The sequence below is a fragment of the Maylandia zebra genome, linkage group LG18 (assembly GCF_041146795.1).
Source record: "Maylandia zebra isolate NMK-2024a linkage group LG18, Mzebra_GT3a, whole genome shotgun sequence".
Classification (NCBI taxonomy): domain Eukaryota; kingdom Metazoa; phylum Chordata; class Actinopteri; order Cichliformes; family Cichlidae; genus Maylandia; species Maylandia zebra.
In genome coordinates this window covers 22,851,436-22,874,604 of record NC_135184.1, presented here as the reverse complement: position 1 = coordinate 22,874,604, position 23,169 = coordinate 22,851,436, and the positions used below count along the sequence as shown (strand labels likewise).

General features: G+C 40.2%; 2 protein-coding genes across 2 annotated transcripts; one reads left to right on the top strand and one right to left on the bottom strand.

Moving 5' to 3' along the window:
• Positions 1-272: 272 nt before the first annotated feature.
• LOC101469231 (electrogenic aspartate/glutamate antiporter SLC25A12, mitochondrial) lies at positions 273-11,718 on the bottom strand. Its single transcript, XM_004542442.6, has 18 exons — positions 11,586-11,718; positions 10,804-10,857; positions 9,077-9,222; positions 8,539-8,654; positions 8,034-8,173; positions 7,770-7,916; positions 7,142-7,280; positions 6,923-7,016; positions 6,741-6,825; positions 6,495-6,576; positions 6,232-6,390; positions 5,967-6,019; positions 3,440-3,520; positions 2,814-2,954; positions 2,471-2,609; positions 2,132-2,290; positions 1,920-2,010; positions 273-1,228 (listed from the first exon to the last, which is right to left on the bottom strand). The coding sequence occupies exons 1-18, from the start codon at positions 11,595-11,597 to the stop codon at positions 1,036-1,038; spliced, it is 2,031 nt and encodes a 676-aa protein (XP_004542499.1). The 5' UTR covers positions 11,598-11,718; the 3' UTR covers positions 273-1,035.
• Positions 11,719-14,787: 3,069 nt separating this feature from the next.
• On the top strand, positions 14,788-20,479 carry metap1d (methionyl aminopeptidase type 1D (mitochondrial)). The gene is made up of 10 exons (XM_004542447.3): positions 14,788-14,899; positions 15,861-16,018; positions 16,572-16,721; positions 16,801-16,949; positions 17,101-17,143; positions 17,252-17,415; positions 17,499-17,596; positions 17,823-17,870; positions 17,956-18,034; positions 18,327-20,479. The coding sequence occupies exons 1-10, from the start codon at positions 14,860-14,862 to the stop codon at positions 18,415-18,417; spliced, it is 1,020 nt and encodes a 339-aa protein (XP_004542504.3). The 5' UTR covers positions 14,788-14,859; the 3' UTR covers positions 18,418-20,479.
• Positions 20,480-23,169: the final 2,690 nt, after the last annotated feature.

The following is a 23,169-nucleotide window of genomic DNA, read 5'->3' as shown; positions in this document are numbered from 1 at the left end:
CTAACTTAACCACAAAATGGGAGTCCTTTATTTCGCTTTTTGTCCATCCTGTTTTTCATTCCTTCCATGATTGATGGATTCAACATCCTGCCTCACAAAGTTAACATTTAAAACAAAAAACAAAGCTTAAAGCACACTGAAGCAACCACACCTGATGTAAAATAAGACAAGTGCTCTGCTTACACTACTTGTACTGTATTCTTCTCCATTTCTGTTCCTGATACAATGGATGGTTGCACTTTCCCATTGGAATAAAATTTGAGACATACTGGTAAAATTAAAACCATATGGATTATTTATTTCATTAAAATACAATGACTCAAATGAGATACACTTAATTTATTAAGAACTAATTCTCTGCTCATGATTCTTCTTTTTAAATCAAGAAAACACTTGAAAAGTTCTGTACATCAGTAAGAGTGATTCTCAGAGGCGAGGGCCCAAAGTCCCACAGTGCCATAACATTACAGTTACTGAACTGTTCTGTTGACTGAATGTTATGGAGCTCTCTCGTAACATCTGGTCAGTACAGTTATACAATATGTACAGTATCAAACCTCCTGAATGAGGACAGGTTGACAGTGAAGCCCCACATACCGTGCAGATCAATCTAATATTTCCTATACCCTCTGTCCAAGAAGAGAAGTCCTGCTCATACTGAGTATCAGACAGAAAACAAAATGAAAATCATATCATGAGAGACAGAGGAGTGCCCAAGGCTCCGTTTTGAGAAGAAGAGAAAAGATGAAGCTGCCAGGAGCATACAGCCACTGAAGATTGAACACAGTCAGAGATTCTGGTCCCCATCGCTGTCTGCTCTGTTGTACAGCTGCAGGCAGCTCTCCACCTCTATGGCTGGCTAGTGGCCACTGAAGCACACCTTTTACCCCGAAGAGAGTAATGGGCCAGTGGTGTTTGTTCCTAAGTCAGTGACCTCTTTTTGTGGAGTGTGTGCTTCATTTGTGTGTCTATCTGAGTGTCTGGCTCCTGGTAATGGTGGAGAGGGATGATGAAATGATATGGATATCGAGACCTCTACGGTGCTTGAGCTGGGTGATGTATGGAAGCCACACCGGACGACTTGAATTTGGGAAGGTGGAGTCCAAATTTATTCTCCACCCCAGCAAAGGTAGCTGCAGCCAGGTGGTAACCTCCAATGTGGTCCACATTGATGGGAGGAAGCTCTGAGATTCGAGACTTGGGTTTGGGTTTGGATCCAGCTGGTCGACTGCAGAGAGGAGAGGACATGACAAGTCATTTCACAACCAAAGTTGTTTAGTAACTTTGTAGGCATCAAAATGTATTTTTTATGGTTGAACCATCCATAATAACTACTTTAATGGACTTCAAAAGGTCTGTTTTTAAATGAGACGGCCTCCCTTAATCAACCCCAAAGTGGTTGACTAAGTGTCACTTTGTTTTTTCTGAGGGAATTTGTAAAAAAAATGTAACTGCATAAGGGAGCAAAACATGGCAAAAACATCACTAAAGAGATAAAATAGGGTAAAAGAGTGCAGTAAAGAAAACTTAGACCACAAAGGAAAGTGGTTGATTTAAGGCCTTTAAAGAGCAGCAAATTACAAGATTGACATGAAACATGACTCAAAATGTTTTCAAATATTGGAACCCCCCTTTCACAACTGTGCTTGTGATATCCTCATTTCAAATAAATGCCATCTCCTCTGATAATTTATACCTAATGTATCCAAATACTTTGTGGCACCACTGTAAGTCTCTTTTATACGGACATGTGTTACAATGCTTTGTAATATAGCAATGTTACTGTGCTACAGCACACTGTTCTCTCTCATCACAGGAGCGCTGACAACTTTCCAAACATATTTTTAAATACTTATATGGATACAAAACAGAAGAAGACTTAGCTGGACACACATATTTAAAAGAAAAAAAGAACTTACTGTCCGCCAAAGTCAACGTAGAACCACCGTTGCAAGAGTTCATAAGTCACCAGAGTCACACCAAACTGAGGAGAAGATCGGCACATACGAGCTGGAGAAAAGAAAAACAAAACAAAAAAACCCCAAACAGTTTAGGTTAGTTTAACTGAAAAAACCCCAAAACAATCAGAGACACAGCGCATCTACTTGTCCAGTGATACACAGCCACACACCTCCAGCTCCCTTCCACAAAGCTCTGAAACCTTCCTCTCTCAAAATCTTCTTGAAGCAATCGATGACTCCAGAGTAGGTGGTCTGCCCTGCCCTTGCCGCAACTTGTAGACGTGTCTTAATGACATCAGCAGGTGTCACAAGGGAGGCAGCAGGAATACCTGGAAAACAGTTACAGGGAGTCATGAAGCTAATGGAAAATATGGTCTTTGTGCTTTAAGTGGAAGTGAAAAACAGTATGCACATATTTCTCTCATGGTTTTCTTTATAAATTGTAGCACAGATCAGATGGCATGCTAATACGGAGCACTGACTGACTTCATGTTGTGAATTATAATCACCTGCGATTGCTCCAGCACTGAGAAGCTGCAAAGGTCCCAGCCTGCCTTGTTCATCAGCTAGTTGAGTCTTTGTGTGGGCGTACACAGGGAAATAGATGGCTGAGAAGGGGATGTCCCTTAAAAAACAAGCTTTAGCACCCTAAAAAGACACATTAAAGACAGAAAAATGCAACAGTGAAAACCAGATGTAAAGATGGCAAGTGTCCATAGATACGAGAAGCTTTAAGTGAAAGAATTTATTTCTCCACCAAGGAGGAAAGAACACCGTTTGTACTGCTACTCTCATGATTACAGACTGCTCTTACAACCTGGAGAGGGTTTCATACGTTTCAAAGAATGTTACCTTATAGAGACCGAAGAAGCCCAGGTCACGGACCACACTCAGTGCACTGACTCGAGGTCCAGTGGTGATCTCACCTGCAACCTGCAGGCGGATCTTCACAATCTCCAGAGGGTTAGTAAAGATCACCTGAGAGGCTCCAGCCTAAATACACAAGGAAAGAAGGCAACGGATGACTTTTCCACGCTTGCAATTTTAAATCTGCTTCTGCATCTCACATGTATGCAGCTCAGGGATGGGAACCAAGTTTTTTTTTCTCATGAAAAAGTATCAAAAGTAACAATTACATCCTGATCGATCAATTACTTTGCCATTTCCTCGGACGGTAAGGAGTGCTGGGCCAATGTGTGTAAAGATGAACAACGCTATCAAAAACAAAAACAGAAAAAGAACATGTTGCATTGGACATTCGGTTCACTCTGGGAGCAAATTAGCAGTGCATCCACTGTTAGTAACGCAAATCGGACTCGGCAGGCAACTTAACGCAGCAAATGAGAGGACTCCATGCATGTTACTGCACACACTCTTAAGTGACTATCCACATTTTCTTACTGAGTACTCTTTGATTCATTCACACATTCATTCATTAAAAAGAGGAAAAGAGAGAAAGTCTGGCACTCAGTACTTACACAGCCACCCGCCATAATCTCAGCGAAGAGAGGAATTGTGTCATCTTTTTCGGTAAACTTATCTCTTACAAAGTCATTCACCTGTGGGACAAAAAACCCAAAAAAAAAAAAAAGACAAACTCAATCAGCTTAATCTTACTTTTGTGGAGCTGCCTCAACATAATGCCCTACTGCCCCTACTGTTGAAATGCTGTACAGGCATCTTTATATGGTGGCCCTGAGAGGTCAAACCCACAGCGACTTAAGAAAACACCAACAAACAGAAAAAGACACAACAGAAATGTTTTTGGGGAGACGGTAACGTGACGGAAAAGTTACGGAAAACACTTTTCCATTTCCATTGTGTTTTGTGTGCTTTTGCAGCGTTTTTGTATTTAGTGATGTTTACTTAAGCCAATGTATTGTTATACTACAAGAACCTTATCTCAACACTTACAGAGGAAGTCCCCCATTATCTGGTTTCTCTGTACTAAAACTGCTAACAATAATCTGAGTTTCTACAACCCTGCTGTGAACCCTTTAAGCTCTTGCTTTAGTTCAGGTAGTCTCCAGCATATTAGGAAATACTGAGTGATGTAACTGTGATTGATCTTGACACAGTGCCTCAAAAATAATGGACGTTTTCAAAAAATACAAAAAGGAAAAAAAAAGGACATGTAAATATTAGCGCAGAAGGACTTTGACATTGGCTGCACAAACAGCTAAAAATAGAAAGACTGCTCTAAACATTAAACACAAAAATGTACCAAAAGTGAAGTCCAGGCTTTTTAACCCTGTGTGTGACACAGGAAATGGAAAAAACATTCAGTAAGATTTCCTCTTAACTACCTAGAGGTTTCCAAACTACAGTGAAGCAATGTGGAGAGAACATGATGAAACCAAAATTGGATTAAAAAAAAAAAACAAAACAAAACCCCACAGCAACCAAAGTAGACACCAATCACAAAGCGTTTGGAAATGCAAATACAAATAGCTCTTGAAGGCGTTTCATTCTCGCAGGGTGGAGCACCCTACTTGGTAGTTACCCTGAGGGAGACCCCGGTAGAGCAGGGCGATATCGCCAAAAATATTTATCACGATATATATTTGCGATAACGATATAACTGACGATATAATTGATGCGAGACAAAATACAACTCCACAACATTACTAGCGCAAAAAGACAACCTTCCATTTATTTTCACTTAAACAAGAAGCTGGTTTTTATGTACATTAAAGCTTTATAAAAATGTAACAGTGCAAATGCAAATTCCTTGCTGAAAGTTTAACCAAAAGGCATTTCCAGTAGAAATGGGCTGACACATCCTGAACATAACCATGTATAATATCCACTGAAGTTAAAAAGAGGTGCTTTGCAACATTAAACTGCAGTGTGCAGTACGCATTTTTCGGACCATAAGGTGCACGGGATTATAAGGCACATTAAGCGAAACAAAGCAGTCAGATAAATCAAACTTTATTAAACTCATTCTTCTTGCTTCCTCCACTTCTGTACCATTGATTCATTAATGTTGAATTCTCTGGCAGCTGCTCTATTCCCATGTTGCTGCAGTATATTAATGACTAACCTTGTACCTTGTGGATGGGATTATCTCAGTTGTTCTCCTGACTGAAGTTTGGTCCGTTTACAGCACCCTGCCATGCGATTGCATTTGTCTCTAACTATCAGGAACCTTAACGTTAACTTTTATAAGTGGAAAAGTGTTAGTGTTCGTCCTTCAGCTTCACTGTTTATGTTATGCTAACATAGCTGTGTCGCTAGCGATCACATAGCACATCATTGTATACCAGCTAGCCCAACTTCAGTAACCCTACAAACGTCACTGCTGTTTAGTTTCCTGTCTTCATTTATGTTGGAAGTGATAGCAGAGCTGTACGTTTGATTTTTTTTCAGAAATCTCTCCGTCAGAACATGCTATATCATGCTTAGGTAACTAGCGAAACTAGCGAGCTAACATCCGCTAGCTTCCTGCTAACTTCTAACTCCGTTAAATGTAATATATTTTGTTTTCATGGATGCCTGGAAGTTAAACTTCATAGTTACACCTGGTAAAGCAGCAATTCTGATCGTTTTATTAAAGATGAAAGAATTTAGACAGTTTTTAACTCTAAGTGTTCTGCAGTGTTCGTTTGACCTGAACGATACGGAGTTTAGGACCCAGATTACTCCCACATTTAAGAGCATCTTAGTCCGACAAATACGACAATAACGACGGCCGCTTGCATGTTCTGCAAAAAAATGTGCTTTGTCGTGTATCTGCCGGACAAACACCAAACCAGTTCCACATCACGGAAGTTGCACCATTTTTACAAACCAAATCTGGTTCATCTGTTTCACTCAACAATCAGCCATGTGCGTATGAAAACAAAGGCACTGCGCTTTCTCGTTTTACTCATATTCTATCGCGATATTTCATTTTCCTATCGTTGCCTAACATTATACCGGTATTACCGTGAACGGTATAATATGGCCCAGCCCTAGACCCCGGACCCGTTTGGTCATAAAAAGCCTTTTATGAGTACTCACTGTAAGTTTGATAGCCTTCTCTGGTGCCACACCTATGAGCTGAGGAACCAGACCTGTGGGGCATTATGAGAGATTGGGTTACAAGACTCTCCTTTCATTAGCAATACTGGGCAAACAGAAATGTGCAAAAAATACATAAAAGTATTTACACTGATTTTTTAGCAAGATAAATTGGGTGTTGCAGATAAGAAAATAACATAAGTTGTGAAACGTATGACGTTCTGTGTAGAGACAGGAGGATAAATCAGGCAGGAGGTGAGCCTACCTCTATAGAAGCCAAAGAAGCCCTCGTAGCGCAGCACCTTCTTAGCACAGTCAAAGCTGTTCTTGTACATCAACTCGCCAACAAAGGATCCGGTGGACCTCTGATTCTGCATACGAGTCTTTACCAAATCAATGGGGTACACAGCTGTTGCCCCCGTGGCTATTAAAAACAAAAAATACACCCAAAGTCAGACTGATTAGAATCCACTAAATGAGATAACAGGTTTTTGGTATGTGTCTGTTAGAGAGCACTGTTGAGATCACCTCCAGCAATGGAGCCCAGGGTGAACCTGTAGGCGGACTCTGCAATTTGGAGCCACACAGACCTTGAAGTATCTCCGTGGGCCTGATGAATAACACAAATAATATCATCTAAATTGTTTTTCATACTGTATTAAATTAAACATTGCACTGAGGTTTGAAAATATTTATACACAGTAAAATCTTGTTCTGGTTTTAGGTCAGTTATTAATAACAGGATGTGTAGCCAGCCCGTTACAAGCATCCTACCTGTTTCTGGCTTTCAGCCAGGTGATAGGGCAGGCACCCCTCCTCTAGTGGAGCTATCCTGTCAATGTCAGCAAGGTTCAGGCGCCTGAAAAACATGGTCATTTCCCCATTATCAGCATTGTATGCAAATATCAGTCAAATGCATACTGAATGTAAGAATTTGGGCATGAGTGTGTCTTTACCCAGAGGGAGAGTGCAGGCCTGATAACTGATAAAGGATGTCAATTTCCATAGGAGTGATCTGACCAAACTTGTTGGCTGCATGAACAAACTCCTCTGAAGATCAGAGAGGTCAGGAAGAAACATTTCAGTTAAACATCAGCATTTATGACTGTCAACCATGAAACATGTCATTTGAAACAGAAAGCCACAACGTCACAGTAATGTAACGATATGTGCACCTTTGGTCACGAGCGTGTCCTTCCGCGTGCCAGCCAGTGTGCTGTAAATCTTGCGAATAAGCTCCATGTTGTTCAGGAGAGAATTGAAGGCATTGAAGTAAGAGAAGCTGACCATGTGAGAGGTACTTCCTCCGGCAGCCTGGCAGAAAGAAGAAAGGCAATGCACATCAGGTACGGCTTCATCAGCAAGTTTTTTCTTTTAAAAATAATCTCTTCATGAGGTCACAGGATCAACTTTAAAATAACTGACATATTGTAAAAATTGGGAACTTCTGACACTTTTAGGCCAAAAAGGTTATGCTTCAAAGTGGGAAGGTCTGAAAGCACCGATGACTAAGAGAACACTCAGCATGAGTGTGACGCTTAAAAGATCATTTAAAAACATCAGGGTCATGTTCAAAATAACCATATTATCCTTTAATGCTAATAACCCCAGATGAGAAGCTAAACAGGATTCACCTCTGGTGAGGTTGTAAATTTCAGTACCTCACAGCAGGTTACACTTCTAGTTACACTTCTACTTGTGAGTGATCAAAACTTCAGCAAAGATTAAGCTTTTGATTTACATCACGTTAATCCCATTTCAAACTCAGGTTACAATACCAGTCTGAAGAGCCGCAACACTCACCGAGACAAGGTTCTCCTCCACAAAAGGGGTGAGCACGTGGTGTCTGATAGTGGACATAATGTCACTGAAGTCCAGGGCAGAGATGACACCATTCTTGCCTTTGTCCTTTTGGGCAAATGCCTGGCGTGCATGCTCCAACTGCAGCTCCTAAAAAAAGACATCGCAAGACAGTGTGTAAATAATGTAAATAAAGTCAGTCACACAATATGTTGAGAAAGGAAAAGTGAAACAAAGAAACGAAAGCATAAAAGGCCCCCAATATACCTGCAGGAATTGGGTGAACTCGAGGTAGTTGAGGTGTTTCTTGCGGTCGTGTCCAAAGTGCAGACGGATGAACTCACAGTTCCAGTTGAAAGGAATATGGTGGTGCACTGTGGTCTGGCTGAAGATGTCCTGCACATTTTCTGCAGCACAGATACACATTAGAAAAAAAAAAAAATCTTAGCAGGTCTTTCTTAAACTTTGAGGTTAAAGCATTTCATTTCTACAACAGAGTTTTGCGTGTGTGGTATTGGAAAGAAGGGAGACAGCATGGGAACAATTACATAAACTCATCCATGTGTAATGTTTAAGCCTAAGGAATAATCTGATTAACAATGTCATGTTGGGAAATTACTTCTACACTGCAGCAAAGCATGAAAATTTCTTTGCTGACAAACAGGAATGAATTCAGTGCAGCGCAATAAACTCCATGCTGAAACATTCTGAAACTGCATGAAGCTCAGTCTTTACACATATTAAGTGAAATAAGGCATAAATGCACACATACCAAAGGAAATGTCTCCAGTTCCAGACTTGTCAAACAGCTGAAAAGCTACTATGAAGAGAGCGTCCGGTGCACACAACACAGATTCAAATGCAAGAAACTCCTGGAATGAAATCAGCCTGCAAAGGTGTGTGGGTTTTAGAGAGAGAGGAAAAAAGAAGGTTTAACGTTTAAAGGCATCATTAAGAGATTAAAGACTGTGGAATGAAGCAAAGGCGAGCTCACGCAATACTAGTTCAAGGAACAATACATTTTCTCAGTTTTATCACCCCTATTGAAAAACAAATAAACAAACAAACAAAAAAAAACCCACGGTCACTATGTTTCTGTATGAATTAGAAGGCAAGCCGATGACTGACAGAAACACCATCTTTCATTTCTGAATAAAGCGATACACTTTTCAGAGGGGTTTTTTTTTTTTCACTGTGTATTTTATCTTATCTAAAGTAGCTGTAATAGCAATCAGACATGTCTCAATAAATTGTCAATTAGTGCTGATAAACTGAGAGCTTGTGTATGCAGTGTTTTTATCAGTACATACCCGTCCTTTGTGGTGTCAGCCACAGCAGCGATGAGCTGAACAGTTTTGGGGTTGTGGTGAATCTGTGTATGTAGTCCTAGATACCTCTGGACAAAGTCTCCTGGGGTCATGAACCTCTCTCCATCCTTGCCCTCTACACTGGCATACTGAGAGGAGAAAGAACATACCATCATCTTGGATGCCTTAAAAGACATGCTAAACAAATACAGGTATTGCCATTTTGATTCATAAGTTCACCCAATCCACCAGTATGACACTTGACATTACAGCTTTTTAACCCTAACCAAAGACCTGTGTGCCCACAGTGCTTGGAGACAAAAGTGGAGCATGACAGTGATTACTTTCACAAAGGGTTGTCACAGTGGATAGCTCCACGTGTTTTCATTTGGTGTTTTTTTTTCCTTTTTAAATTATGGGGGTGGCTGTAGCTCAGGTGGCAGAGCAGGTCAGCCACTAATCAGAAGGTCGGTGGTTCGATCCCAGGCTGCATCCTGGCTGCATGTCAAATATCCTTGGGCAAGATACCCCATGTTTGCCTACTGGTGGTGGTCAGAGGGCCTGGTGGCGCCTGTGTCCGGCAGCCTCGCCTCTGTCAGTGTGCCCCAGGGCAGCTGTGGCTACAATGTAGCTTGCCATTGCCTGTGTGTGAATGGGTGAATGACTGAATGTAGTGTAAAGCGCTTTGGGGTCCTATGGACTAGAAAAGCGCTATACAAATGCAGGCCATTATATACACGCCCTTCATACAAAACCAAAGGAATTGGTGTCTCCTCCCAGGAGCTCACAGGGACACTAGCAGTGGAAAACGACAGTAACACACTGTATACTGTTTACCTCAAATTAAAATCACAAGTCATGAGATGCAAATATTATACAGCAAGAAACTACACAAACTTTGTTACAGTTGCAGATCATTAATAAAAGCTATCAAGTTAACCACCCTGCATCACTTGTTGGCGTCTTACCAAACTGTAATGACTATTTATGCTGCACCTGAACCACCAAGGTCACGAATCATGCAGCTACACCATGACATGTCAGAGACACATTTCCACAAGCACAAGCAGGCACACGTGGACTAATGTTTGTTGGCAGGAGTTTCCAAGTTATTTGACCTTCTGTATTGTCAGTGTGCTAAAAACTGCTGACCGGCAGGACAACCACGCAGCAGGTCACACACTCTCCACGAAGAAGACAGTGGAGAAAGCGGAAGGTTAGCAAAGTCTGCTGTTACCACAGTCTCTCATTGCATCACACGGTCAAACATGGACCAGTATCCTCGGACATGCAACTAAATTCAGCCTGATCGCTTAAATGAGGTAACCAGGCTCGGAGAGCAACCACCGAGTATGACAGCGTGACACATATTGATAATACGAGCAGACAGCTGAGGAAAAAAACATATTACACTTTTGCAACGCTGTATCAACCACTCACATCCGCTGTTAGTGACCAAACAAGAATAAGCTACAACTGACTTTATGCTTTAACTTCAGTGAGGAAAAATAAAGCTCTGTTTGGCTAACTAATGAATGTGCCATTCAGATACACCCCGGCTTATGCTGTAACTTAAACCTCATGACACAACTTTACAAGCTCATTCACCAAAAAAAAAACAAAAAAACAGTTCAGACTACCCCCCACGCAACAACACAGTTGTTTAACAGATATATCGAGTTAATATGCAGTTATGCATAAGATGACATACTATTTTTGTTAGCGCTTACCTGCTGGAAGATTGCTTTAAGCTCACTTGGGTCCCCGCGTTTGGTAGATTGCACCTAAAACAGCACACACCAAAATAACGATGACATTTTCGAAAGTGCTTTTAAAACACCAACAAAGCAAAAGCAAGTTTTGCAAGCGGAGAGTTGGACATAGCAAGAAGCAAAGCGAGCAAGAAAAAAAAAAAGCTTTAGGGGGTGATGTCTCCTTGAAAGCGTCCACTGCCGTGAAGGACAACCGACCCACTGCGGCAAATACATAAAAGCTAAGAACTGCGACGTGGCGTACATTTAAGTTGAGCCATGTAGGAAAGCCCACCAGCCAACAAGCCAAGCCCTTCTACAAAAATCAAAACTACCGTTATCCGGTAGCCAGCTAGCAAGCACACTCTACTGATGTGAAAAGGACACAAACAGTTTCATTGTTATAGTTTAAAACGAGCAACAAGATGAGAGCAAACTAAGAGTTGACTGCTGTGAAAAGATGGGAGTTCGGCTAGCGGTAGTGATTTTGTTTAATCACTGCAGTAATAGTAGTCCGATAGCTGTATAGCATTGCTTCGCTAATTCCGGGCTTCGTGGATGTCTCGTCAAGGCCAGCCTCCGCTGTGCGGCAGCTAGCAGGGATGCTACAGCGTCGGTATACACCGAGCCCGAGAGAGCCAACCCGGAAGGGAGCAGAAAGGCTAGCTTCGATAGCTCATACACAAGAAAACGAACAGAAAACATGCAAACATGGCAAAGTAGAGGTTTGAAAAACGCTAGGAGAGCGAACCACAAGTCACCTTGACCGCCATGCTGGTTTGACGTCAGTACAGTGAGCGAGCAAGACGCAGCGCTCGCGCTCAGACGTGTAGCTACAAGTGTCGGAAAATGAAACGAAACAGCGCGCGCTTTGAAAAAAGAAGGTGCGGCCGGTAAATTGGTTTAGCTATCAACCTGTGCCAGCTCTGAGACTCCTGTTACTGCGGTTAGTAAAAGTACTACACTACTGCGACTATCCCACTGCTCATACTACAAATACCACAGCAGCTAGTAATACTGTCACTTTAGTTTTTGATGACACCCCGAGCTACACATTGTTGGAACAGATCAATAAAGAATGTTCAATATACAAACAACAACAAAGACCTGTGGGTTTGAATTCTGCTCTAAAAATATCTATGAATTCAGCCCGACTTTATTTCGATGTCCTGTGTAGATGACGTAGCAATTATTTATTTTCATGCTTAAAAAACAAAAAAACACACACTTTATTTTACTTTTTGTTTGTTTAAAAATAGATAAGAGTTTATCTCCCTGACCTTGGTGAGGTGTCCTTATGAGAGATATGAGCTGTGTTTGTTTTCACTGATAAGGCAGCTACCTACTACAGTATCTCCACTAGCATATTATGGCATGTTATCTGTCTGTGCTATGATAATTGTAGAAATGTCATCTGCAGGGTCTTAGAGGTGTTAACTAGAGTACTGTACGATAAACCCTATAGTTAAATGGCACAGCTACATTACAGAGTCAGTCACTGAGTCTGTGGTTTGTATTATCAAAATCTACCTATTATCAACTTAAATCTTCATCTGATAAAGAGGCAGCTGTTTTAGCAGAAGCCTCAAACGCAGAAGATGTTAACACATCCATAACAGGCCAAACAGGTAGGCAAACCACAGGAAACATCAAAACTGCCATAGTCTGTCTGAAATGCAAATCCACGCTTACACAGGGAGAGGAGAGATTAAAAAAAAAAAGAACTAGGAAAGATTGAGTTAAAGATTGAGGTAAACTACTAAGCTCACTCTACAACTGACATGTAACTAACCTTAACTGGAAAAAACACAAAAACTAGGAATAAATACAGAAATGTCTTTTTCTTCCTTTGGCTGTTCCCTTTAGTGGCCACCACAGCAGATCACCTGTCTAAATCTTACTGTATTCCTAATATGCTTCTCTTTCACATAAACCCTGAATCTTCTCTGTGGTCTTCCTCTTTTCATCCAGTCTGGTAGCTCCATATTGGAGATTCTTTATCTCACTATCCTCTTGTAAACCTTCCCTTTCACTTTTGCTGGTATCCTTTTGTCACAAACCACCTCTGACTCCACCTGCTCCACCCTGTCTTCTTTACTCTTTTCTTCAGTGTACCGTCTGTTGTTTTGGATCGTTGACCCCAGAAATTTATTCTTAACAACCTCTATTCCTTGCAGCTTCACTGTTATACCTGTCTCCCTCTCATTCGCACACACCTGTCCACCTGTCAAATCAGTGTCGTCTGCAAACATCAACGTCTGCAGAGACTCTTTCCTGACCTCATCTGTTTGCCTGTCCATCACCATTGCAAACCAGAAGGTGTTCAGAACAGATCCCTGAATTAATACCAACCCCAGCTTGAACCCATCTGTCACCCCTACCGCACACCTCACCTGTGTCTTTTTGTCATACATGTCCTGCACCACCCTCACATACTTCTTTGCTACTCCTGCCTTCCTCATACAATACCATAGTTCCTCTCTCGGCACGCTATCATATTCCTTCTTCATATGGTTTCTTTACAATGTGGAGAAGCTCTGTCTACACCTTCTTTTCTTTTTTGCTAAGTGCACTGTGTGCATTTTCGAGTCTCAAAGTAAACTAAACAGTAAGTCCTGAGACTTTTAACCTTACCTTCAATAAAATAAAAAGCAATGGAATCACACAAGTTGTTTTCCAATCGCAGGATTACATAGACAAACACAGACTTCAGTGTTTGAACCACATCAGCTTAAATGAGCATATGAACGGATTTGACCTTTTACACTGATACTCTAATTTCCTGCTGGGTTTACTACTTTACCAGTAAAACCACATGTGTGACAGTGAGGTGTGGAGATGCTTCCAGACATGTTTGTGTATTTCTATTTTACACAGCCGTTTTTGTCATTTCACTCTTTTCTTCCAACTTATACATGTGTTATACATCCATCCATCCACATCCATCCATCCAAAAAAGAAGTACTGTCCTACCTGCAGGACATGAGGTCATAGACTCAGTCTTTATTTTCCATATTTACCTACATTTATTTGAAGGACAAAAATATTTAATCACAGCAGCACCATCAGGTATAGATTTCCAACAGCAATTTCTGCAATCTCCAACATCGCGCTGGTCAATCCGCTCTACAGACAATCAGAGCGCCCTCTAGTGACATTATAGAGGAGGTGCCAGATTCACAGGCTACTGTAATTTACTAACAATAAAGGAGTGAAAAGATTTTACTATTAAGATTAAACAACTGCATATTTATGGATTTCCATTTGTTTTTTTAATAATATTTTTGTTATTAAAAATTAGATTTCACATTAAGTTTTCTGGTTTCAGTTCTTGTTTTTAGCAGTGTCCATTGTTAATTGTACTTTTTAAAAATGATCTTTAAAGTTATAATTTAAATACCTTAGCAGGTCTTAAAATGAAGTAAAAACAACCATCAAGAATTACACAAAGAGGACAAGAACAAAGACTTTGAGACAAACTGAATAACAAAAGGTGACACTTTATTTTGTCTGATGCAAATCTAAAGAATACAAAAATCCACTGGGAAAGGAAAACTGAATCCAGACAGGAAACTCACTGGAAGGAAAAGAGACGCTGTGAAACTAAACAATAGTAAATATCAAAGAGTCTAGCAGACAGAGAGAACAGTTCTGGAGGTTGACCTTCTAGTGACATTACAGGGGAGGTGCCAGATTCACAGGCTACTGTAATTTACTAGTAATTAGGAGTTAAGAGATTTTACTATTAATATGAAACAACTGCATATTTATGGATTTTCCATTTGTTGTTTTGTAAAATCAGCTAATAATTTTGACCCTGGTAAATTTGTTTTTAGTGAAATAATTTTGTTTCTGCGTGCAGTAAAATCATGTGAGTATCCAGAATATATTTGAAAAATTCTATTAACAGCCCCTTGCTCAGCACTTGGGAAATACTTTTCATAGCGGGTGCTATAAATAAATAAAAATGTTTGCTTACAAACGGCAGCCGAGCACCACGTGATTCCTTAACCACGTGACCTCTGCAAGGAAAGCATGGCGGCGCGCTGTTCAGCAGGACTTGCAATATCGTCAGGTACAGCGCTGAAGCCTTTCTCACTCATTTTCCAGAATACGCACACACACACTATTCATTCATTCAGCATCAGCGAGTTCAGTATATGAAGACCGCTTTAAACAAGTTAACGAGTTTCATTTGTTCCACTTCACTTAAATAATGAAGACTTTAATCTGAGTGCCTGAGAATAACATTAATTCTAAGAGGCTGCTAAATTTCCAGACCGCCAGAGAGAACCAAAAAACAGTGACACGTTTACGACCATCTAGAACCAAATTAGATTTACTGTTTAACCCGCACGTCTTTGGATTGTGGGCGCAAAGCCCACGCAACGTGCAGCATCTCAAACATGGCTTTATCCATTCGTTGTTTAAGGTGATTTTATTGAAACAACCCTCAGTAGAATTAAGCCCAGTGTAAAATAAGCATATAAGACACTTAACATAACTGCGAACTGAAAATACAAATAACAATGAACGTATCCTTATTTAGGCTAAATCGGCTCAGTTGGTATACATGAGATAGCACAGGTGTACCTATTAAAGTGGCCACTCATTATTTGTGGCCTCCAAATCTTTTCTACACAGAAGGCTGGAAAAGCTTTGTTTTTCTGACAAGACCAGGACCACAGTGCTTGAACACTGTATATCCATAATGTTCACATAGGTAACCAAAGTTCAGCTCGCATCCGAACATCCAAAATGATGCTGACCTCCTTCATAAAATTCATAATGGATGCTTTTGTTTTGTTTGGGATGTTTTTGGGGTTGTCTGCATGCCAGGGAAAGTTTGAGAACCACTCTAAAAATCAGTGGTTTTTTGCATGCCTGATGCAGAATAAAAGAAACATTGTTTCTAATAATTGCTGAAGAGGAGACTAAAGAAAATGTGCTGAAAGTCTAAACTTCTTAGCACTTAATGAACCCTTTTTCAATTAAGAGGGCTCTCTTCATCATTGCGTTACTCTTCTTTTCTCTAGGAGTGGCCAGTTTTCTGCGCAGAGCTTGTGTGGGCAGCTGTAGTCCCCCCACAGCCTTGCTGTGTCAGCAGCATCGACGTTTCTTCTGGAGGAAGTGGAAACGTTCTCACAATGTAGTTCGTCCAGCTACTGTCAGGCCTGCCTATGCAGTACCCAAGGTACAAGTACCCTGCCTAAAATGACCCCCTTATTAGCTGAATCAACAACTGAACGTCTTATGATTCTGCTCAACATACTGAGAGGAGTGTTTTTAATATCAGCAGTTGCAATAGACTGTAGGTAAAAGCTGAAATGTTTAACATATGCATATAGGTAGGTTAAGGGTCATCAGTGGAGAGGAGGGATCTTGGGACTAGTTTAGTTAGGTTAATATAAGTTTTATTTTCATGGTGAAGTATGTCAACTCTTACTAACTTATGAGAGCTTTTTATATTATTCTACTGGAGTTTTTCAGTTAGGATTAAACACATATTGGATAAAATGTACAAGAGGTGCAGTAAAAATGAATTAAGAGAATTGTACGAACTCAGAATGAGAAACACTCTTAACATCTGTCATTTGAGGAGTTTCATCACTTCTTTTGGTTTGGACTCCAATAACAAATAATAATAAGAAGAAGAAATAACTTCTTTTTTTTGTAAACTTTTATATTGAACTTACAAAACAGACTCCTCCTTAACATCCTGTCCTGCCTCTGCTCCCTTCCTGTAGCATATTGTGCAGCCTAACTATGTGCAGACTGGACTTGTCCCAGAATGGCCAGACTACATAGAAATCAAAGACAAAGAGCAGATCGAAGGCCTGACTAGAGCATGTCAGCTGGCCAGACATGTGCTGCTCCTAGCTGGGCGCAGTCTGAAAGTAAGCATATTACTGCATGTCCTGTTTTTGTTCTCATGCCGTCGAAAACAACACAAAGATAACAGCTTGTGCCTTTCAGGTTGGTATGACAACAGAAGAAATAGACTTCATCGTGCACAAAGAGACAATCAAGCACAATGCCTACCCGTCCCCTCTCAGATACGGGGGTTTCCCCAAATCAGTCTGTACATCTGTGAACAACGTGGTCTGTCATGGCATACCTGACAGGTAAATGGGTGTTTCATTTCCTTTAGAATACTTTCCTTCTTTTTATTCTCTAACATTTAGTAAAAAACCCAACATTTAAATGAATGGTGGTAATATAATTCTTTCAGTATTACACTTTTGAATAAGATTTTATTGTTAACATGTCCTGTAGTCGGCCACTTGAAGATGGAGATATCATCAACATTGATGTAACTGTAAGTTCACTCCTTTCGTAATCACCCAGAGAAACTCACATACCATAGTGCATGTGATCAGTCAGGCCGGCAGTAATCTAATCAGTTATCACTGCCTCTTCCTGATAGGTGTATTTGGATGGTTACCATGGTGACACCTCAGAAACCTTCTTGATTGGTCAGGTTGACGAGGTTGGGAGGCGACTGGTGGAAACTGCCAGGCGTTGCAGAGATGAAGCCATCAATGCCTGCAAACCAGGTGCACAGCTTTGTGTTATTGGAAATACTATCAGGTACACACATACTCGTCAACTGCATATCACATACAGTACTACTTTTCTTTCTTTCTTCATATATTTTTTTGTACTGTTTACAGTGAAATAGCCCATTCCAGTGGCTTCCAAGTGTGTCCGTATTTCATTGGGCATGGAATAGGCTCCCATTTTCATTGCCATCCTGAGATTTGGCACCACGGTGAGTTTGGGTCTGTAGTCAAATGTTAAATGTCTCTGTGAGGTCATAAGATAGTGGGCTTCATTCAAAAACACGCTTTTGGTTTTATCCAAATTCACTTTTTATTTGATGTTTGCCTGTGTTGTTTCCCCTAATTTGATTCACTAAATGACCTTAACTTAAAACGTCTTCTCTTCTCAGCCTGATGCTTTTTCTTTGCCGCCACTATTCTTCTCCTTTATTTTAGCTAACGACAATGACATGACCATGGATGAAGGGATGGCTTTCACGATAGGTAAGTTACACTTTACAGTCTCTGTGTGCACATTAAGATGATGCTGTTTATGAGTGTAGGGTTACTAATATCTGTTAATCTGTAGAGCCTATCCTGATGGAGGGGTCTGCAGAGTTCAGAATCTTGAAGGACAAGTGGACTGCAGTTTCTGTAGATGATAAAAGGTACACGGTGCACAAATGAAGGCCTTTTTTAAATGACATGCTATTTCCCGACTTTCAGGTTTCAGTCATTCTGATTTCTGTGCAGATTTATTTATTTAGCACTTTAATTCAAGAAATTTAGATGCTGGTATTGCTATTTTTAAACTCTGGAGAGCCAGACCTTTTCCAATCTTTACACTAAACTAAAATAATTGTCTGCTATTTCCATAAGCTGCACCCAAAAACATCAAAGCTATTCCTCTAAATGTTGATCTCTTCTTTTAAGATCTTACATGTTTGTTTTGTCCTGCAGGTCAGCTCAGTTTGAGCACACAGTGGTTATCACAGCGGACGGTGTGGATATTCTCACCAAACTGCCAGAAGAGAGCAGTGCATCAAACTGATGAGCCCTAGCCTCAGCTGAAAATCTACACTACCTTTTGGGATGACAAATGGAAGAAATAACGGAACATATTTTAATCTACACAGTTTCTATTTGTCAAGTAAAAAAAAGGGCTCTAGTAAATATAAAGAACTACACGTATCGATATATTTAAGATGGCATTGGAGTGGATCTTATTGAAGCTCGGTTTTGTGTATGAGTGAGGATTTTTAAGGTATTTAATTAAAACCTTGTTGGTTTGCAGGATCACAACATTGATCTATTTTTCTTTTTAACATGGTTAAACTTGAGCATGATGCAGTCCTCATTACAACACCTGTATCTGTTCTCTCAAGAAGACTTTCCACAGACTTAATGATGTCACAAACCCCACATTTCAGCTTCTTTGTATATTTTCTGTAAAAGATCTCTCATTGTACTCAAAATACAGTTTCAAAGCCTTTTATTGTGATTAGGTGTCAAAATTCCTTTTAATTCTGTATTAGAGTCATTTCCGACAATTTAGTGAGACTTTTGAAACACATGAATGACATACATCAGTTAGATAAGGTTTAGTGAGCTTGTTGATGACTGACGTTCTGTGGAGTATGGCCAGCAGATGGCAGCACACACCATCAGACGTTGTATTATCTGCATAGGTTTCTCATGTGTCAGATCAGTTTGGCACATCTATTCACAGGGCCAGAGGTTTACTTCACTTGACACACAAATATTTTTGTTATATGGTCATAAACTCTTAACATCTTTGTTCACTAAATATAACAGATTCACTCACTGCACACTTCAACAACTTACGCGGTGAGTGAGAGAATTTGGACAAACAAGAGGTTAAAAAATTGTGCTCGAGGCTTTAAATTCCAGGCATAACAAAATCCTTTTGTTCGACATTTCAAATTCCTCATCACTGTCTGCATCTTCTGTCTCCCTAGGTCGATTTAGCAGAGCAACATTACAGAGCTGTCTTCTCATATGTTTGAGTGTTTGAACATTATGCGTTGTTGAAAATGTAAAACCTCATAATGCTGCTGTAATTGAGGCGGCGTGTTGAACTGATGATGCTTCGGGGAGGAAAAAAAGGGAAGAGCTACTGGATTTAAGCCTGCCAGAGGGTGTTTTCACTTCCTGCCAGTGTATGATGTGTATGCGTATCTGTGTGCCCATACCAGTGCCACCTGTGGGTGAGGCAGGAAGGATTAATCAAATAAAGCTGTAGTCTGCACATGTCCAACCAGGAAATGATTCATGTCATTTTAATTGATGCGTGACACATGATAACGAGATTATATCATGATCATTTTTATGATATATGTTTTAAAATAAAGAAAAAAATCACATGTAACATGGCAAAGAAAGCTTTCAAAGAAGTGAAGCGATGTTCTGTTTACTGTAGCTTTTTTTTTTCTTCCTAACAATTCATCTGATTTTAGGGCAGGGTGTGTTGAGCTGTGTGTGTGTGTGAGCTGCCTGTGAATCAGTTCAAGAGTGAGGTAAACAATTCTTAGTGATTCATTTATTATAAAGCATGACACAAATCTGAAAACAATCTTAGAAGGCAAAGGGGACATGGGGCAAGGATCAGATACAAGTGCAAGCAGAGGTGAGTAAGAGGAGAGGTTTTAGGGAGGAACAGGGAGTGGCAGGCAGAGGTGTTGGTCTCTGGATCCGAATACTCTGTTCTTCACATTCTTTTCCTGCAAGTTGGGACTCATTCCTGATCTCCTTATGTGAACTGCAGTTTTCCTAATAAATCCCTGCTTGCTTTTACATTTCAAATGGAACATTGACTATTTAAAAAAACAAAATCAAAACACTTTTTATTGTTAAAGATGTGAAATCTGTACTTTACTTACAAGTGCAAGTAAACTGTGTACATGTATTTGTGTGGCAATGCTTGTTTGCTTTTTGCCACATCATCATGTGACCGTTTGTGAAACTCTTGATATGATTATAGTTCTTATAATGCAAGAGGTGGACTTTTGTCAATAGGATGCCAAAGTTTGTTATCTGTCTATGTGGGGAAAGACTGTTTTTTGTGCAATAAAGCAACATTAATCTTGTCTCAACTAGATTTGGTGTGTAGCATGTGAGTTATGCATGCAGAAAGTATTTTCTGTAATTAAAGTATTTGACAAGACCTGTTGCAACACTTCCCATTTCTGGGATTTAAAGCCAAAGTATCAAATGTGTTTAAAACTGAAAATACATGTTTGTAGTGAGAAGCCTGAATCTTAACCGGCACTTTTGTTTAGTTTTAAACTGTCTGTTTTTGAGCTTCAGTTAATGTTTAATGTAGTCACACCAGCTCCTCATTTGGTCAGCACCTTCTCCAAGAGTACGTACAGTCTTGGTTTCTGGATGGGTGGTTGTTGAATTCTGACATTTCGTGTGCTGGGTCTGCACTGTGCAATTAGATGTGCTTTTTTCCTGCAGACACACTAATGCTGAAGTTAAAGGCACATCTGATGCTCATATGACATCTGCATTCCTTATTCTACATCATGATATTTACCGCCTATTGCACAAAGTTGTTCTGTCATAACTGTGGAAGTAGATTAACGTGTTATGTTTCTCAGACTTTCTCACATTCTGTCTGTGCATACCAGCGTTAATGTATGTGTGTGTGTGTGTGTCTGTGCGAGACAGCCAGCCTGCGATATATCACATGTACCTGTGAGGATCACCACAGGAATTCTTGGTTTCCTTGGTGCCCTCTGAATTTATGATGTTAACACAATGATCTATCATTTTCAGACTTGTGGAGGCAGATCCGTCTCACTCACTCATGCACAGATGGCGTTTATTGAATCTTTCTGACTAAGTCTCAGTAGGGACTTAGTCAGAACACCTAAAGGCAAAACAAAAAGAGCTGAGTTTGTTGCTCGTTACGTGAACATTCACTGTACAGGACATGTAACTACATGATGACATCGATGGAATAAACTCAGCTTCTTCCGATTGAGGTTGCAATGAGGAAAAAACAACTTTAAATTATTTTAATGTGGTTTAGCTGGGAATTTTCCAGCAGGTATTTATTGGCAATGTTTATTATTTCCATTTGTTAGCATGCTAACGTTTGGCTATTGGGAGTACACAAGCCCAGTCTGTCCCTAAGATTGTAGGTATTTGGTCAAAAACTACAGTCCTAGTAAAGTCAAACTTACTAGTTGGATCACAGTTAGATCCCAAAATTACAGATGTACCAAAGGCAGTTCCTCCTACAGCTGCTGGAATACTTCAGTATAATGAAAGTGACCTAGCAAACATAAAAATGAGATTGTCACCCCTTGAGCTAAAATTCATCCACATATGTTACCTAAACTACTGTGCAAAAGTCTTCAGCCAGCCCTCATTTCTTTATATTTGCTTCAAAGGAGCCAGACTTGATCTTGAGAAGCAGTTCTCCAGACTTTTTGAAGATTTTCAAGTTTTGATTTTATTTGTTTACTGACCTATTGCTGCCCTTTTGCATAACTCAAGCATAGACAACTAACTCAAGGGATGAATCTGAGTTGCATCTACAAATAACAGACAACATAGCAAAGAACAAATGTGAAATTGTATCTGCAGGGAAAAAACCTACTGTTCACTAAAGCCTCATCAGGAGTGGTTTCAATAAAAGGAGGTCAAGAAGCCAGTGTTAAGTTAGAAGGAGAAAAGCACAGGTATGTGTAATCTACACTGGGAATGCATGTATGCATGTCTGGAAGTGGATATATCTTTACCATGGAACACTAGGCACTGGACCTTAACATTATTAAAGCAGTGTGTGATTATCTTGACAGAAAAGTCATCAACATCCAAAGAAAAGCTTTGAATGTCCTTCAAGAAGTCTGGAAAACACTATAAATTTTATCTATTGTCCTGAAAAGAGACTTAATTCCTTATTTTTGTATATGTATTTAAAAATCACCAAGGACAAACTACATTAATTATTATAAAATTGTCTCTATAGAGTATGTGTGTCACACGTTATAGCTAATATGCATGAAAGTAAACTGGAGTTGCCAGACTGACACAGGGAGGGTTTCCAATTGATTGATTTAAGGTGGAAAGCTTTCTCTTATGACCTCTGCACTGTTTCATTGTGAGGAATTCTTTCTGGCTTTTCAACAGAGTAGAAAAAAAAAATATGAAAGAACCGATTTTGTGCTCTTGAGCCACAGTTAAGTGGCTTGATTTGGGCTTGATCTGCGTGGCTTCTGTGTGTCTCGTTGTCCTTCCTGTGTCTAAACATCCAAAGCATGCTGTCAAAATAAGAGCAAGAGTGCAGTGTTATGTGTCTGTGTGTAGATGGTATGTATCGCCTGAGGCGGCTCCAAAAGGTCTTTGATAAATGGCCTCTGTCTGTGTCTGTTGTCTTCTGAGATGCACACTCCCACATAGGCATTATTCCCCAAAACACACTGGGAGCTCAATGCCCTGCACAATGCTCTCTCACAATGCCTCACAATGCTCAGAGAAACCGGTTATAGAGCTTAAAGCAATGGCCTTTCAGCTGTGAGTGCATGGGCCTCACTGGGAGGTGTGGACAAATTTGGGTAAGGATGGAAAGGCTTGAAAGGAGAGCAAGCTTCCCATTTCTTTATAACTCAGGGAAGAAAAAAATCCACTAACCAAATTACCCACATTTTCATTTACTTCAATCTACAGATGGTATTTAAATGAAGGTGTTCTGTCTTAACCAGAAAACTGACCCACTCAGGTTGCCCAACATTTTTGAAGCACACCTGGACTCATCAATGCACAGCTACAG